At 38.3% G+C, this 19,205-nt stretch overlaps 1 protein-coding gene across 2 annotated transcripts in view; it reads right to left on the bottom strand.

The window, feature by feature from the left end:
- Nucleotides 1-2,052: 2,052 nt before the first annotated feature.
- Nucleotides 2,053-19,205, bottom strand: part of LOC138836973 (zinc-regulated GTPase metalloprotein activator 1A-like) — a 43,683-nt gene continuing 26,530 nt past the window's right edge. For both annotated transcript variants that reach the window (XM_070035689.1, XM_070035688.1), the window contains 6 exons: nucleotides 13,213-13,269; nucleotides 9,606-9,654; nucleotides 5,888-5,956; nucleotides 5,723-5,788; nucleotides 2,945-3,074; nucleotides 2,053-2,355 (listed from right to left, as the gene is read on the bottom strand). In XM_070035689.1, the coding sequence (XP_069891790.1) occupies nucleotides 2,258-2,355; nucleotides 2,945-3,074; nucleotides 5,723-5,788; nucleotides 5,888-5,956; nucleotides 9,606-9,654; nucleotides 13,213-13,269 (469 nt within the window). In that variant the 3' untranslated portion in view covers nucleotides 2,053-2,257. The remainder of the gene's footprint in view (nucleotides 2,356-2,944; nucleotides 3,075-5,722; nucleotides 5,789-5,887; nucleotides 5,957-9,605; nucleotides 9,655-13,212; nucleotides 13,270-19,205) is intronic.

Below are 19,205 nucleotides of genomic sequence, written 5' to 3'. Positions count from 1 at the left end.
CTTAGGAAATGATAGTAAGAACTGACAACTAGGACTGCATCAACTTAAAAAGCTCCTAACACAATCCTGCATGGTTTACAAAATGGAACTTTTTGTCAGCTATACATCTGACAGAGTATTAATGTCCAGACCACAGAAAGAACTTAAAAAGTTAAATGCCAAAAGAAGAAACAATCCAATCAGTAAGTAGATATCCTTGAACAAATTGTTCTCAAAAGCAGAGATACAAATGACCCACATGTAAATGAAAAAATGATCACCATCTTTAGACAATAGGGAAATACAAATCAAAACTACATTGAGGGGCTGGGAAGGTGGCTCAGTGGTAGAGCGCTTGCCTTGCATGCATGAGGCCCTGGGTTCGATTCCCCAGAACCACCTAAGCAAAAAGAAAAAAAAAAGCCGGAAGTGGCGCTGTGGCTCAAGAGGTAGAACGCTAGCCTTGAGCTGAAGAGCTGAGGGACAGCGCCCAGGCCCAGAGTTCAGGCCCCATGACTGGACCCCCCCCCCAAAAAAAAAAAAACTACATTGAGATGTCATATCAACCAAGTTAAATGGTTGTCCTTAATTTAAAAAAAAATGCTGTCATGGATTAGGGGCACGATATAGTTCATACTGTAATGAGAATGTAAATTAGTGTAGCCACTATAGGAATCAGTGTGAAGGATCCTCTAGTTTTAGTTAATACTAGAACTGCCATGGATATATGGATATCACCTCTCAGTATACACTAAAGGAATCTAAGTCAGCATACAGCATGCACACCCATGTAGCATTATAGAATCAGCCTAGTTGCCAGCAAATGGATAAAGAAAATATCAAATAGTATACAGTAATGAACTCCATCATTTGCAGGCAAATGGATAGAACTGGAGATCATTATGTTAAGTGAAATAAAACAGACTAAAAAGAGGGGCTGGGAAGGTGGCTCAGTGGTAGAGCGCTTGCCTTGCATGCCTGAGGCCCTGGGTTCAATTCCTCAGCACCACATAAGCAAAAAGAAAAAAGCCGGAAGTAGCGCTAGGGCTCAAGTGGTAGAGTGCTAGCCTTGAGGTGAAGAGCTTGAGGGACAGCACCCAAGCCCAGAATTAAGGCCCCACGACCCCCCCCCCAAAAAAAAAGACTAGAAAGAAAGACACCACACGTTTTTGTCTCATAGGAGTACTCTCCATTTTTCAAAAGTAGGATGGTAGAGAAAAGGGTGGGGTACAGATCATATTATATCACTTCTGGCTACTGGGAAGGCAGAGATCAGGAGGATTCTGGTTCAAGGCCAACCTAAGCAGTTACCAGGACGCTCAACAAAAGTATCAGGGAATGGAGGCTCACAACTCAATCCCAGCTACTTGGAAGGTGACCTGGCCCCACACAAAAACAAAAGGCTTTATCCTCAAAATAATTAAAGTAAAATTGCCTGAGAGTTTGGCTCAAGAGGCAGAGTACATTCCTAGCAAGTATGACGTCACAAGTAAACCTCAGTACCTTAAGTACTAGTTCTGTTTACATGGGCATTTCTGCTTGGAAAAAAGATCAGACAAACCAACAAACAAAAAAAGGTATGAAAGTTAGTGGGTAACTGTTTGTGAAGAGGAAGGGTCCACTGAGAGAAGAAAAGGGCTCAGAAGGCAAAAGAAGGAATGAGCAACATTGAAGTGCACTATACACGTATGGAAATGTCATGATGAAACCACTTCTGTAGCTAGCCGGTGGCTTACACTGCATCATGTAAGAAAACCTGAGACCTGAGGAACTCCAAAATAATCATGATGAATTTAATACTAGCAGTAAAAGCTACTTAAAGCACTATAATTGGAATCCTCTAAATATATTGTAAAACTACAGTTCATCACTAATTATGAGAGATTTTCCTCCACTTTTAAAATCTCTAGAGACAGCAAATAATTGTTTCACTTAATTAACAATGACAATACTTGCCTTAAGAACTTTTGTTAATAACAATAATGTATTATATCTCTGTAATCAGCTAAAGTCCCAAGGGAAATAAAAATGAATTATGGAATTTTTTTGTGAAATACTGTCTCTAAAAACAAATTCAGAGGATATATTTTATTGCATGAATGCCAAATGTTTTTACAGTATTGATTGACATTTTATGTATTCTGTTAAATAAATACAGTTTCAAGTACACTGGAATTCAGCACAGAAGTAATGAGAAAAGCTGGTTGAAATACAGCAGCCAGAAACATCCCTGTTTTCTTTTCATGACATAGTCCTGTTCACAAGAATGTCCGCAGCGCTAGGGACAAATGGGATCTGCCGAGGTCCACGGCTCTTCTGTTTCCATCACTGTAGTGATAAATAGTTGCCTAAGGATATCTTTATCTAAATTCCTGCCTGCAAAACAAAACAAAATATGGGGGTGATTATCTTATCCTTACTAAAAGGACACAGTTCATCTATTAATTCCAGACTATATATAATCACTAAATACTTAGTGATTGTGCTTATTAAAATGACATAATTTGTCTGTCTATTCCAGAGTACTAAATGCTTGGTGATCTTTAGGAATTTACAAAAACAACAGGAACTCAATTATTTCTTCTTTAACTTTCTAGTTAAGTCTTAAATGTAATGCTTGGAAGTGTTCACTTTTTAGCGAGTTCTTAAAGAAGAGTAAAAGGCCTAAAAAGCTCTTTGGAATGCCATCAGGTGATTAAAATACATTAGCTCAAGCTTTATTCGTTATAAAAGAAGAGTTATTAGTTTCAGTTATTATTTATTAGTTATAAAAGAAGACTGGTTAATATTGCTGAGCACATTATGTCATCTATTGGGTTTGTTGTTGTTGTTGTTGAGAGGGTCTTGCTGTGTAATCCAGGCAGGCCATAAACTCAATTCTCCTGCCCCAGGTGCCCAAGTGCGGGGACTACCATGCTCAGTTCTCCAATCTATTTTGCTTTAGAAATTTTACTTTATCACTTACCAATAAGGACCAGTCGATTTGTTCTCTCACGGTTCTCTTTCCAGCTCAGGGGCGTCTCCTCCAGGTCATACAGCTCATGGACCCCTTGGAGGATAACCTGTTGTGGTTTGTCTTTGAGAGATACCAGCCCCTGATCCAAGGAGAACAATCAGTCAGCCCCAGCTCAAAGTCAAAAGCAGAAAGAACACATCAATGTGAATGGATTAACTTCTGCTATTCTTTTTCAAAATAGGAACATAGAAAGAAGTTGCACAACTATTTCATTCCAGTATTTTGTACCCTGGAAAAGTTTTCAAAACTTCTAATAAAAAGGTTTATATATGCATCCATTTTTCAAAAATCATTTTTTAGTATTTTCCATGGATTTTTTTATCTCATCTTGAAATAGTTGTTCAAAGGGGTTTCGATACATGTCAACTTATGTGTGGTATGCATGTTGATCATTCTCCCCTCACCCATCTCTCTCAATCCCGCCCAGCCCTCAAGTTTCCTGGCTCCATGTTCGCATATGCACATTGACTATTATGCCTGTGTACACCCACCATTTCTCTCTCCATTTGTTGGCCCAACAGTTCCTTTTCCTTTTTCCATCATGGGGCTTGAACGCAGAGCCGGGGCACTGTGTCTGAACTCTTTTGCTCAAAGCTAGTGTTCTGCCACTTTGAACCACAGCACCACTTCCAGTTTTTTCCAGGATGGCTTTGAACCAGGTTCCTCAGATCTCACCTCCTGTGTAGCTAGGATTACAGGTGTGAGCCACCAGGGCCCAGATAATTCTTTTTTGTGTACTGGTACTGGGGCTTGAACTAAGAGTCATACTCACTTGGCTTCTTTTACTCAAGACTGGTGCAATCTATTACTTGTGCCACATCTCCACTTCCAGCATTTTGCTGGTTCTCACAGACTTTCCTACCCAAGCTAGATTTGAAACGCAATCCTTGTAGCTCAGCTTCCTGAGTAGCTGGGTGTGAGCTGTAAGCGCCCAGCACCCTTTGAAGCACCCTAATAGTAAAATAAATATAGATTGGGATATTCTTTCAATATATGTCATATATACCCACAAAAAGCCTGAACTAAAGCCAAAAAATAGAGTATGTCCTATGCCATATTCTACTAATTGTTCTCTTTTAAAGATTTTATACTTCTTTAGTTAGGATTTTTGAGAAATTAAAGGATTTTAGTGGTTTATAGTTTGTTTTGGAAATGAACTGTAATAAATGGATTTAGACAATTATAAAAGAAAAATTTATTATAATACCTGGATAGAAGTTATGTTGTATTCATTTATAAAAATGAGAACGTTTTATCTGATAAACTAACTCCTATGAGGATGAAATTAATGAAGCAATGTTCATTACATACATATACTATATATGCATTTTAAAAATGGTTGAAGACAAACCACTCAGTCATTGATGCCACACAATTTTTGTGTATTATTGGCCCATTTGTGTATTTTTAATGTATTTCTCTCCTGATTTTATTTTTCTACATCCAGTTTTGTGTTCTGCTTTTTTTCTATTTTTATAGTAAAAAAAAAACCAAAAACCAAAAAACTCCTTGGAAAGTATTACATGAGCTCCACTTCTGTGTTACTTCTACAAAGACTATAAAACATTAGCTGCTACTGAAGTTAACTAGGGAGGGATGCGGGGACAACTCAGGATTCCCTGCACACAGGACAAGTGTGCTACCACCCTCTCCCTCTACAGAGATGGTGCTAGGTCTAATACTTGGTAACAGGAAAATGAAGACCAAGAATATATTGTTTTCTTCCAGAATCCTTCTGTGTTGTGACATAATAAAGGCCAAAGAACTGAAGAGGACGAGTGAAAAAAGGTCACACAGTGAAGGACAGGATACAGCCTGGGAGAGAGCTCAGGAGGAGCCACTGCACCGTATAGGTCGGGTGATAGCTTGAGTTCTTCAGGATAGAAGCAGATAAAGAACTATGGTTGGCCACTCAGAATCCTACGATGTCAGTAATGCTGTAGCCACAGCCAGCTTCAGAGTCGGTTCTGGGCCCCTGAGAGGGAATATTGGGAAGGCAGCCTGAGATTCTTTGGCTGCTCTGCAGAACAATCTTCAAATAAGCCAGGATAGGCAGGGAGAAAGTCCAAGTCAAAAGTTTCCCCTCAATCTCATCCTCTGTCATTCTAGCAACTATAGTTGGTTGCTAACTCCAGGGCGAATCTAGTTCCTAACAACAATGGCAGGTGTACACACTCGTGTGAACCTCTACGAGTACACATTCAAATGACTGCTGACGAGTTAAGCACACACCTGGAACCATTGTCTCCTGGGAAAAACACCTTTGGTGATATGCATACCCAAATGTCAAGTGGAGTGAATAAGTTTAACACAGAACAGGAATTCTCCTAATCCTTTGTATAACTTTGTATAGCAAATGTTCAGTGTCTGCATCAAGACGCATAAGGTCCATCAGTGAGGGATTCTCAAAATCCTTTCTCTTTTAAATGAAGCTCTCTTAGAAAAATAAACCGAGTTTTCTCTACCTGACCAATGTGTGGGGCAAGAGAAAAAGTTTTGACTGAGTGGATTTCACAGGCCAGGACACTGGAAGTGCAGAGCAGGGACTTCCAGTAGTCAAAGAGTAGGTTGTTTTACCTGCACCATGAATAAATCATGCTTTCAGCAGTGGAGATGATACAAATGAGAGCGGACCGAGGCTATTTGCACTAACCCCAAATATATGACTTTTATATAAGAGCCACAGAAGGACTCTGTTCCAGCATCCACAGGGAAGCAACCGCGTACCTTCAGCCGGATGACCTCCATGCAGCGCTCCTCCTTGTTTCGCACGTTCTTTTCCCACAGGAGATTCTGCACCAAGTGACACATTTTAATAAGACCAACGGTCACTAATGCTACTAGGCAACAAAACAGCTGATAAATCATTAATCAGTCAAAAATCACATTCACCTGAATAAATACATTCAGACTTTCTTCTTTGGCATTTCCTGGTACTTCAAAAGTGACTGTGAGAATACTCTGTGAATCAAAAGATCAATAATTTTTATCAGAGTATTAATAAGGAACACACAGGGAATTTTAAGTTGCCTATGTATACTGAATTTTCCTCTGTATGTACTGACATGGAATTAGCAATTCCGTTTTCCATATACTGCAGAGTAGATTAACAGGCTAGGGCTTAGACAAAAACTTTTCATGAGAGGGTTTGGGTTGTCCAGCCCTTTCTGGAACCACTAGCAGGAAGGAACACGTGCCCAGTGTACTCATTCTATTCAGCAGACATTCTTGCCTGTGCCGTCTCATTTCATCTTTTTATTTACTCTTCACCATAATCCTGAGTAAGGTAACTGCTTCCATTTCATGTGGGGAAAAAGGCTCAGAAAAATTAACTATGCAGAGGGCAGAAGTGCCATTTCATTCTCTTAGAACACTAAATTGAAATGGAACCAAGTAAATTGAGGGTATGGGTGGAATTGAGAATAATGGGGGAGAATGATGAAGGAATGACTTTGATCAAGATGCATTTTACTTACAAACTGACTTGAACTGAAATTCCTTATACAACTACTTAAAGATGATTTAAAAAAAATAAATAAGAGAAAATAAAAAAGAAAACTAAATCCCAGGGCTAGGCAAACACTGGTTCAGTGTTTGCCTAGCATGCATGAGGTCCTGGGTTTAATCCTTAGCACCAAAAACACAATAAAAAACAAGAACAAAGAAAAGGTCCCACCAGCTCCAGTGGCTCACGCTTGTAATCCTAGCCACTGAAGAGCCTGAAATCTGAGGACTGCAGTTCAAAGCCAGCCTGGGCAGGAAAGTCTATGAGACTCTTATCTTCAATAAACTATATAAAAAAAAAAAGCCCAAAGTGGTGCTGTGGCTCAAGTGGTAGAACTCTAGCCTTGAGCATAAAGAGGTTCAGTGACAGTGCCCAGGCCCTGATCAGATTCAAGCCCTAGGAAGGGCAAAAAAAAAAAAAGAAAAGAAAAGTTCTTTTTGTCTCTGAGCTAGCATAGGTTAAATGAGTCAGAGAGATGAGACTGATATAACATGATGTCTTCATCAGCTCAGAACTTTGAAAATATTTATAGAATACAGACTTGGAGATGTAATTATCCTCCTGATCTTTGTAAATCTCCAACTCTAAAGAACTAGAAACATAGGGCATGGCTCAAGCAGCAGAGTCTACCTTGACAAAGACAAGCCCCTGGGTTCAAAACCCTAATACCACTAAAGAAATAAAAAATAAAATGTTCTGGGATGGTGGCTTATACCTGTAGCTCTAGCTGCTTGAGAGGGGAGATTAGAAGGACTGCAGGTGGAGGCCAGTTCAGGCAAAAAGACCTCATCTCAAGCACTGAAAAGCTGAGCTAACTGATCTAAAGGAGGAGAGTGCACTAGAGTCACTGTAGAGCTTTAAGAAAATACACATGCCCTATTTGCTGGCGAAATGACATAATGTCTGCGATCTGCTTCAATGCATTCTAGTGGGGTGAGGAGAGCATGCAGGATCATTATACTATTCTACTTTCGTGTATGTCTGAAGTTTAATGTTTAAGATATTTTAAATGCTAGCAAAGAAATGTTGAGAGGACAGATGAAAGAAAATTGGCAACATGTTCACACTGAGTGGATCATGCATAAAGGGGTCCATTTTATTATTCTCTCCATTTTCACGCAACTTTGAAAGCTTATATAATAAAATGTCAAAAAAACACACATTCATATGCACATATCCAAGCCCCATTCCTAGAGATTGGAGAGAGAGGGACCTTTTTTTTCTTTTAAGTTCCACAAGTGATTCTGAACTATATCTGTATTTGACAGTCATAGCTTTTCAGTCTTTTGATAAATATTCACTGAGACCCATCAAGCCTGGGCTATGGAAAGAAGGATTTACATTCAAGGATGCTGTAGAATAATGCTTGTGAAAGCATTTCAACTCATACTACAAGACACTGTGAATGCCATAATGGGTTACATTCAAGACACTGGTGGGTATAGACACTGGCAATGAAAAGCTCTTATCAGCAGTATATTTTCATCTTTAATCCTTGATTCCTAGTGTCTTTTCTTCATCCAGTAACTAAGTAAGAGTACTTGAAGCTCCTTTGTGTGATGACGATCATAAATATTTCATTCTCCCCCAAAATTCTGCTAAAGACTTTCTCTTATGCACTTATTTTAAAGGTAAGTTTTTCAGAGCTTTGCACCAACATGAAGGTAATAGCTCCCTATAAACACAAGCCAAAGCTAATAACTGCGAGCTTAGCTGTTCATGGGGCTGAGATCGTGAAGATTTGTTTCAGGCCAGCCCAGGCAAAAAATTCGTAAGACTTCCTCTTAATGGAAAAAGCCTGACACAGTAGCTTACACCTGTTATCTAAGCTATGGTGGGAAGCATAAAATAGAAGGAACACAGTCAAGCACAGGCCTGAGCAAAAAGTAAATGACTGTATCTCACAATACTCAGTGTTAAAAAAAGGGGGGGGGGGGCTCAGCTTAGAGTGTTGGCCTAGCAAGCACAAGGCCCTGCATTCAAATCCAATACAAAAAAAAAAAAAAGAGCCAAATGAACATGTGGCTGATTATTTTGGGGGTCCCATTACAACTGGTAATGACACAATAACTGAGAAATAGCTTCCAGAAGAGAGAAAACAAAGTACAGTGCTCGCTCAAGTTCTTTTCTTGTCACTGTATCTGCCACCCCACTCCACCCTCTATCCTGGGCCTGCACGCTGTCCCTGCTTTTTTGAGTAGTTTATTGGAGATAAGAGTCTCACAGGGACATTTCTGCCCAGACTGGCTTCAAACCCCAATCCTCTGATCTCAGCCTCCTGAGTAGATAGGATTACAGGTGTGACACAGTGGTGTCCAGCTCCTCACTCTTTCTTAAAGGGAACAAAGGAATTGTTGTTAAGCTAGCTAGCTATGACCTGTTGAACAGAAGCATGGGGACAGTGGACATATCTTTAATTTGTTCATAGAAAATTAAGCATCTTACCTGTGGGATTTGAATTTTAGAATATGAAAACATCCCTTTATAGAGTTCAAATTTACAGTGTTATGTAAAGGTGAAACTCAAGTTAATTTTTATTTAAATATGCCATGCTTGTACCAGACTTTTCATTAATCAGTTTGTTCAATATGGACTAAATAGACTCTAGATAAGAGTTCTGAGGCTAATTTTAAGTAGAAATTCCCATCACAAGAACTGATTTAAAAAAAAAATGCTGAGTGGTAGGATGAGAAGCTAGAAAACAAGATTTCCTAAGATTCTAAACAACTCTGGATTGATAAATTCCTATAATGTGTTAAAAAGCTGAATTGGATAATCTCTCAAGTACTCAAAATTATGAAAACCATCAACACAAGCCAGGCACAGGTGGGTAATACATGTAATCCTAGTTACTCAGGAGACTGAGACCCAGAGGACCATGGATCAAGGCCAGCCTAGACAAAAACATTTGAGAGGCTCCATTTCCAAAATACCCAGCAAATGCCATGCTGGAGGCTGAGCGCAAGGGGGAGAGCAGCAGAAGCAAGCAAGCAAGCTGATTGAGTAGGAGGCACCAAAAGATAAAAAAGAAATTGAAAAAAGGAACTATCATAACTGACTGCAAAAATACAATTAATAAAACAATCTGTGAGGTTTTTTTTTTACCTGATCAAGATGAGGTACTGCTGACACATGCTGAAGTTTTTTCTGCAAACTAAGAACTGACCGTAAGTTCAGAGATAAATACACTTCACTTAAACTTTCACATTACTTAGAGACATAGAATCAAATAAGAAGAGAGATTCCACAAATGAATCTCTTTGATAGTACCAAATCTTCATGCAGATCACATATTCTAATAGAGATAAGTTAACGTTTAAAAAAATTATATAAAATACACACTCACATGCAAAAATACACAATGAAAAGAGAAGCTAACCTTTTTATGATACTTTTATGTAGTCAAATCTATCAGTAATTGCTTTATAATTCCAATTCCATGAAGGCTTAGAAATATATATATATACTTAATTACATATTATTTATAGATTATATATATATTTTTTTTCAGTACTGGTCAAAGCTTCTTAATTCTCCCTAGCTTCCTAACAGGAAAATAATACTAGCAGAAGAACATCAGAAGGGTAAAATTTTCTTTTTAAAGTTTTTCCTTGAACCTGTTTATTTAATAAAGAACAAACAGAATCCATAAATATACACTTTTATACAGCCAGTTACCAATTAGGCTAAGGGGGAAAAAAGTCAGAATTCCAAGAATGCATTGCTCTGATATGGAAAGGTCCCAGAGATGAATATGGCAGAACAAATTATAACCATAACAACTGTAGCCTATGTTTCCACACTGCTGGGGAAAATATGGGAGGGGCAAAGGGACTTAAAACCTTGCAGATGTTTTATGTTGAAGAGCAGCAAGGGGTAAATTAGTAACAGCAAATTTAGGAAAGGGAAAAGACTTGTAGGAATTGTTGGAGGGAATTAGTCGCATTGGGGGGTCTTAGTAGAGAAAGTGTCAATTTAAATCCTTCCCAGCTGGTTGCTCAGGAAGAGAATCTCTGGTTTAGCAGCTGAGTGCAAAGAAAAAGTCAAGCAAAGGTCTTATCTACAGTGGAGGGGATTCCATCACATGGCTTGTCACTAAAGCATCATAACTGCTCTCAATGAGAGTAGAAAGAATTCCTACACTTTTTCTCTATGTCCTGTGCAACATTCGTTATTAGGTAATGTGCACACAACTTCATATGCAAGCAGAAGGTAGAAAATTTAACAAGGAATATTTTAGTTCCTAGGAAGTCTCAGAATTCTGTGTCCCACAATATTCTCTATCACAGAAATAACGTAAAGGGCACTGAAGGCTAATGGACAAGAACCAACAGCTACAATTTGTGAATCAGAATCCCCATTTTGGACACCTGAAGTATATAATTTTCTAGTAATTTCTGTGTTTACACTGAGGAGAATATCGGCAATAGCTTAGTGTTTACGACATAAATTACTGTGTCTTGTAAAAATAATAACTTAGCTCTTTTCTTCTTAAGATGGAACACTTTTCTCTCCCAAGTAAAAATTTAGAACAATGTAATGAGCTGGATGCTTTAGTAGAGAAAATTACAGCAAGGAAAAAACAAAATTGATACCCTGAATATCAAGATAGGAAGTAATGTCATACTACCATCTTTTTTAATGAATAAACTACTAAGAAGCAAAACACAAAGGGGAAAACAGGAAGTTCAACTGAGAAATAGTTTAGTGTTTTGTAGTAAATGACAATTCACCTTGCAAAAACAGACACAGTAGAAAAAAGGTGGTTTAAGGAAGGCAACTTGAAGGCAATATTATTTCATCCTCTCTCCTTTGTAAATACACCTAAACTATCACAAGGTCTGTGACCAAGAAAAGAGTTCCTTGCTTCAAACAAAATGATACAGCTCTGGGCCAGATGTGAAGGGGGAAAGAAAGGAATGTGGAGAAATTGTTCACGCAGCATTAAGTACTCAGGTAAAATGTACTTTCTATAGTCTGCTCATAAAAGAAAAAGAGATCAGAAAGACAAAAGGCTAGACCAGGTTAGACATATGGCCATTTCAGAAGCAGCTAGCATGTTCTTACTATTTAGGACACACCTTTGGCCAATCATCTTCCTAGTAAATCGATAACTAAGAAGGAAGACTATTTGAGTTTAGGGTCATTTCTACCTTAGAAACAAAAGTTTGTGTATGAGTTCAGTGTAATTCCGAAGGCTAAAGCAAAATTACACAGATATATAAATGAATATGAATTAGGCAGCACAGGTACAGAATTATTACCAAATTTACTAGTTACCATTAGTAACCAAATTTGCCTTACCAATTCAAGAGTCAAGAGAGGTGTCTTTTCATGATCTTCTATGGGTAGACACACATGAAACTTAAAAAGATACTCATTGCATGCATCACTGGATGCATGTCCATCAGTGAATGAATGGATAAGGCAGATAGGGTATATAGATGAAAATGTACTGTTATTCAGCCTTAAAACAGAAGGAAATCCTCCAGTGAGGATAATGTGAGGACATGACATCAAGTGAAATAAGCAGTCATGGAAGCACAACTGCGACATGGTTCCACTTATATCAGGTCACTAAAGTAATAAACCCCACAGCAGCAGAGACTAGAACAGTGGAGGCCAGAGCAGAGACAGGCAGCTCTGACTGGGAGAGTCTAAATTTCAGTACATTCTTCAGCTCTGCTGCAGATCATCATGCCTTTTAGTTATCAATTCTGTACTGTGTACATATAAAAGTCTGTTAGGAAGAGAGGACTCAATTTGTAGGTTCTTCTTACAATTTTAAAAAGAGAAGATATTGGGCTGGGAAGGTGGCTCAGTGGTAGAGCGCTTGCCTTGCATGCTGGAGGCCCTGAGTTCGATTCCTCAGCACCATATAAGCAAAAAGAAAAAAGCCGGAAGGGGCACTGTGGCTCAAGTGGTAGAGCGCTAGCCTTGAGCTGAAGAGCTGAGGGGCAGCGCCCAGGCCCAGAGTTCAGGCCCCATGACCGGACCCAAAAAAAAAAAAAATTTATAAAAAGAGAAGATATTGATACCCAAGGATAATCTTCCTTCCCTCCTTTATCAAAAAGTTTGTTCCAGGAAGAGGAGAAAGGAGCACTTGCTACAATTTCCTGTGGTACTTCATGCATTTCTCCATAGGAGTATAGGTGGTTTGGTGTAGAAGTATCAATGATGGGTCTCTACAGATGACTTACCATTTGCATTATAATTTGTTTTTTTTTTTTGGTCAGTCATGGGGCTTGAACTCTGGGCCTGGCACTGTCCCTCAGCTCTTCAGCTCAAGGCGAGTGCCACTACCACTTGAGCTACAGCGCCACTTCCAGTTTTCTGGTGGTTTATTGGAGATAGGAGTCTCACGGTCTCTCCTGCCCGGGCTGGCTTTGAACCGCGATCCTCAGATCTCAGCCTCCTGAGTAGCTAGGATTACAGGCGTGAGCCACCAGCGCCCGGCTATAATTTGTTTTTTTGAGACAAGGTCTCGCTATGCAGCCCATGCTATCCTCCAACTGTGATTTTCTTGCTTCTCTGAACTTCATTAACATAATTTTCATAGGAAAGCACATAAGTGACTTCCAAATAACCCATTAACAATTAATTAAGAATGAGTTATATGCAAAAGAAATGACAGAAAACTTAAGGGATGAACTTGTATAACTCATTCCTATAACATATACACATTAAAACTGTTGAAAATACAAAAACATACCTTATTCCTGACAGACCATCAAAAGCATGAAGATCTAATACATTTGAGAGATCAACTCTAAAAGGAAGAAAATTTATGTGAACATTTGACAATGATATGAAATACATTCAATTAATTCAGAAAAAAACTTTAAAACTCTTTTATAAAAAACATGTAAACAAAGATTAACTGGAGTTGGGCACTGGTACTTCATGACTGTAATCCAAGCTAGATGGGAGGCTGAGAATAGAAGGATTGTGGCTTGATGCCAACTCAGGCAGAAAGTTCAAGAGACTCCTGTAGATAGGCTATCCTAAGCCATGTGTTAGGCTGAGATTGAGAAAATAGCAGTTCCAGACTAGCCAGGGAAGGTCTAAGAGATTCCATCTCCCAGGAAAGTATCTGGGGCAGGTCATACTCATCTTTCATTCTACCTAAGAAGGGAAGCCTAAAATAGGCAAATCGTGATCTAAGACCCTATCTTAAAAATAACCAGCACAAAAACAAACAAACAAAAACAAACAAGGGACACTGGAGAGGGTGACTTAGCAGTAAAACACCTGCCTAGCAAACCTCAGGCCCTGAGTTCAAACGCCAAGCCTTCCCCTACCCCCCTCAAAAAGATTTAACATTACTTGAGGAAACGCATAAAATGGATAGGCAAGAAGCAAAAAGGCTGCTATTAAAATGTCTATGTAAAATTCATGAAAGTGGAGAATGGTTAGGATTAAGCAGAAAATTACTTGGTTCTTTAATAGTTTTTCTCCCCCATGAGGATTTCTTTCAATCCTGAAATGTAATTCACATGCAGGTTGAACACTGTATTTCTACAATTTAGAAATATTTAATAAAGCATGTTTCTGTAAGCAGCTTATTACTTAGAAACAAAGCTTATTACTATGAAACAAAAGCAATGACAAATGGTCATAGTATACAGGTATATCCCAAATACCTTTGGAATTTTTGTATTTCTTGTACTTCTCCTCCCATGATAAAAGGTAATACAAAAATACTGAGAACTATGTGCTGGTAGCTCACGCCTGTAATCCAAGCTACACAAGAGGCTGAGATCTGAGGATTCCAGGTGGAAGCCAGCCCAGGAAGGAAAGTTTGTGAGACTTTTATCTCCAATAAACTACTCAGTTAAGGCCAGAAGTGCCACTGTGGCTCAAGCACTGGAGCGTTAGCCTTGAACACAAGGAGGCTCAGGAACCGTGCGCAGGTCCCAAGTTCAACCCCCAGGACTGGCAAAAAAACAAAAAAAAAAAAAACAAAAAAACCCAAAACACTGAAGTGTCAGGGGCTGGGGTAAAACGGAGTGACAGAGTATTCAGTATGTGAAAGGCTCTGGTTTCTAGTCTAAGCAGTAAAAATAAATAAAAAAAGAGGAATAGTAGAACAACTATTGTATAGATATTAATTTTCTCAAGGACCCTATTTACATGGAGGTCTGACTTCACTGACTTCGGTTAGGGTCCCCTGTAGAGGGCAACTTCTCAATTTGCAATGCTCTATCTAAATAGATGTTAGTTCTCTTAAAATTATTTAGGGAAGTGGTACGGTGTAAGGGGAAACAAAGGAGGAGGCAACAATGCTTGGTAAGAAATGTACTCATTACCTTGTTTATGTAATTGTAACTCCTCTGTATGGTATTTTCACAATAAAAAACTTATTAATAATAAATAAATAAATAAATATTTAGAAATGCTAATACCTATGGCTCACACCTGTAATCCTACTCAGGAAGATAAAATCTAAGGATTGAAGTTCAAAGCCAGCCTAGGCAGAAAAGTCTGAAAAACCAGCCCAAAAGTTGGACTGGAGGTGTGGCTCAAGTAGTAGAGGATTCACCATAAGTAAAAAATGCTGAGCAAGAACACAAGGCCCTAAGTTCAAGCCTCGGTACTGGTAAAATCCACCCCAATTATTTAGTAATAATTAAACCCTACTAGGAATGTAGTGATGCAAATGCAAATAATACATAATATCACAATTAGTAATAAGTTTAGTTTAAATCTACAACAGTAAATGTATAGGTGGGTCCTGGTTTCCAACATTAACATAAAGCCTATAAAACAGCAGAGCACAGACTTCAGAATGCTAAAATGAAGGGAAAGGACAAAGATATAAAAGTCAGACTCCAGGAGTTTTCAATACACTCAGTATATTCTTTCACAAAGAAAACAGAAGTTCATTTGTCATCGTCAAGATTTACTCACTGCCCAAACATGAAAACCCAATTACCTCCCTGAAGTTCAGGCTGGCCAGCTGCGCCTGCGTGGGACTTGGTAGCAGGCCCCGCACTCACACTGGCTGCAACAACACTATTAGGCTGGGAGCGCTGAGCTTGGCACAGATGGGGAAATCCCATTTTATTAAAGACAAATGCTCCCAAGTTCTACTTAATAGATTCCATCAACAGTTGGAATTCTGGACACTCATGATGTGCTGAATTAGGAAAATGATCAGGCAAAGAAGTAAATGCTCCATGAAGATTTTTTTTGGTATCAACTTTCACTAAAAACCAGTCTTAACATGAAACCTACTTTCTGTCTCACCTCCACAGTTGAGCAAATATATATGACAGGTAAAAAAAAAAATGGAGTTCCTCCTCAATATTTATCATCTTTATTTTAGAAAACCACCTTACTTGAGTAGTTTGTTCATGTGAATTTTGTAAATATCTAATTCACTTTTTAATAAATACATAGCTTCACTACGCCAGTGCCTGAGACGGTACATGTCACTGAAAGCTAATTCTGCTTTACAAAACCAAATTCTACTGGTATTTCTAAAACTGACAGAATCAACAGTAGATCTATCGGTCCAACAGATTATTGGTCCATTATAAGACCAACTCTTATTGGTCTATTATTGATCTATTGTCCTCTGCAGAGAATAAAATATTGAAGTCTCTAAGTTTTCCATGAAGCAACTAAAAGGACAAAGTCTAAGCTTCCAGATGGAAGTTCTGATGAACTTTATCCACGAAAAAAAAAAAATGCTTCATTTACTTGAGCCATGTGACTAGAAAACCAATTTCTATGGTGTGAAATGTGTTTAATTTTCTCCTTTAGAGATAAAAATGCCAAATGTTTTCCAAAACATTAAGAAAAATAAAGATTATAACAATCATTTTATTTTTATTTATTTATTTACTTATTTTGTCAATAGTGGGCCTTGAACTCTGGGCTTGGGCGCTGTCGCTCAGCTCTTCAGCTCAAGGCAAGTGCTCTACCACTTGAGCCACAGTGTCACTTCTGGTTTTCTAGTGGTTTACTGGAGATGAGTGTCTCACGGAGATTCCTGCCCGGGCTGGCCTTGAACCTCAATACTCAGATCTCAGCCTCCTGAGTAGCTAGGATTACAGGCATGAGCCACCAGCACCCAGCTATAACAATCATTTAAAACTCAGTGAGAAAAGAAAAAACTTCAAATGTTCATTTTTCTTCCTATTTTCCTTAGAAGTACCAAGTTCAGCTGCTATTCTAGCAATAGTGTAAATGGATGATGGTGTAAATGGAGCATTTACATCTTTCAAAATTCAACAAGTCTCTCTACAGAGTATGTCAGCCAATCCCTGATTTATGAGCTGTAGATGTTGTTTAAACACTCAGGTCTGAACTCCAAATGCCTTATTCAGTGCTATCTCAAACTTAACTCAGAACTGTTTACAAAACTGACCTAGTTACCTTTTCCAAACCTAGTTCTACCACCAACCCACCAAGTTTCTTCTCTTTCCTGTATTTCCTGGATCAGAGAATAATCTCAACATCAAGTCAACCTCAAAGCCTTTGCTAATTCCTTGCTGCTTATAGGAGAAAATACAAGGAACATGTTATAAGATCTTTTGGGGTAAGATCTTTAGCCACATATCTTTTCTCTCTGCTACAAAACTCATGGGCCATTGGGCACTGGTGGCTCACACCTGTAATCCTAGCTACTCAGGAGGCTGAGATCTGAGGATAATGGTTTGAAGACAGTCAGGGTAGGAAAGTCTATGACACGCTTATCTCCAATTAACCACCAAAAAGCTGGAAATGGAGCTCTGGCTCAAGGGGTAGATTACTAGCTTTGAGTAATAAAAGCTCAGGAACAGCTCCCAGGCCCTGAGTTCAAGCTACAGGACTGACATGCACATGTGCATGCACACACATATACATGCATGCGTGCACACACACACACACACACACACATTGCCATGTGTCCTAGTAATCCTAAAATGGTTACAGGTTCCTGGAATATAAAATCTCCCTGACAAAAGAGGTCACCTGGAAAATTCTCATTTATTCTTTAGGACTCAGATCAATAATCACTTTCCCAGTCAAAATTTTCCATGTGTTTCTTCAGGAAGCATGAAGAGCTATCCCTTTCTACTTTCCTAAACTTACAGGACCCTGTGAACTTTAATATTCCTGTTGTGATATATTAGTAATATTTAATATGTTATCTTTTGCCTGTTTGCATCTGTTTTCAACAAATAACTGATCTCAAAAGCAACTTTGCCTTAACTACAACTTAAGTCTTTAATCTGCCATGAAATGCCCAGGACTCAGTAGAATGTTTTGTAGTTTGAACTGGTTAATTTATTATCAACCAACTGGCTTTTATTTTCCATTGTTCAGTCCAATTAAATCACTATATTTTTAAGGTCCAAAAAAGTTAAAGACTATGCAACCACTTAGACTTAAGTTGAGTTGCCTCCAAATCAATTCTGAACCTTACAGAGAAAACAATGCTATTCATTGTTCTTATTCCTTAATCTTAAATACACATGGAAAGCCCTTTTACAGCAGCTGTCAACTACAAAATGCTAAATGTAAATGTAAAAATAAAATTCCCAAGTGATTTCAAATATTTTGTTAAGAAGCAAACTTCTACCTTCCATACTTAGAAGCTCAAATGTCTGTGCCTCAAGAAATGTTGGGGAATGTTTAATCTAAGATTCACGACTCAACAGTAAATTGTTCTATGATCTTTACAGATAAAGACTCTTAACACAGTTTTAATTCTCCCTGCAGGGAAGACAATTTCAGACTCAGATACTGGAGAAATAGAAGAAAAAAAAACCTTCATTCTCTTGTTAATGCATCCTTTTGAAGTAACAATCCTTGCATATTTACTATTCTATACTAGAACAAATGTTAGAAATAGCAGAAATGAGCACTGGGCATGATGGCTCAGATCTGTAATCCTACCTAGTCAGGAGGCAGATATCAGAAGGATCATGATTCAAGGAAAACTGGACAAAAATTAATGAGATTCTATCAACATGTAAGCCAAGCACCGTCATATATAACTATAATCCTAGATACGTGGGAGACCCTAGGTAGGAGCATTACATTCAAAGGCCAGTCCTAGGTAAAAATCCAAGACCCTATCCCAAAAATAACTAAAGAAAAAAGAGCTGGAGAGAGTGATTCAAATGGTAGACTATCTGTCTAAAGCAGGACAGGGAATGAGAAAGGGAAAAGGAAAAGCGGGGGTGGGGAGAAAGGGGGACAGGAAGAAGGAAAAGGACAAGAACCAGACTAGAAGGAAGATTAGAAATAGCAAATAAAAGGATGGGAAGGGAAACAAAGGAGGAGGCAACAAAGCTTGATAAGAGATGTACTCAGTACCTTGCTCATGTAATTGTAGCCCCTCTGTACGGTATTTTCACATTTTATATATATATATATATATATATATATATATATATATATATACACACACACACACATATATATATATAAATTGTGACATAATAAAGTAAGCAAGATGAAACAAACCTATTTATGACATAGATACTTTCAAAATGAAATCAGACAAAATAGACTTAATTTAATATGGTTGCTAAAGAAATGCTCTTACAGCCACAGTTATTTACAAATATGATTTCTTTAAAGCTCATTTAAGCAGTATTCAGTTGTGTCTGTTATTTTGTAAAGAAATTAAAACTAAGGTGAGAAGCAAGGTATAGTGCAATAGGAAGAAGACATGCTGAGGAATGTCTTGGCATGAGTTAGAGACTC

The sequence above is a fragment of the Dipodomys merriami genome, unplaced genomic scaffold, assembly GCF_024711535.1.
Source record: "Dipodomys merriami isolate MVZ:Mamm:240054 unplaced genomic scaffold, mDipMer1.0.p SCAF_26, whole genome shotgun sequence".
Lineage (NCBI taxonomy): Eukaryota > Metazoa > Chordata > Mammalia > Rodentia > Heteromyidae > Dipodomys > Dipodomys merriami.
This window is presented reverse-complemented; position numbering and strand designations above follow the sequence as displayed.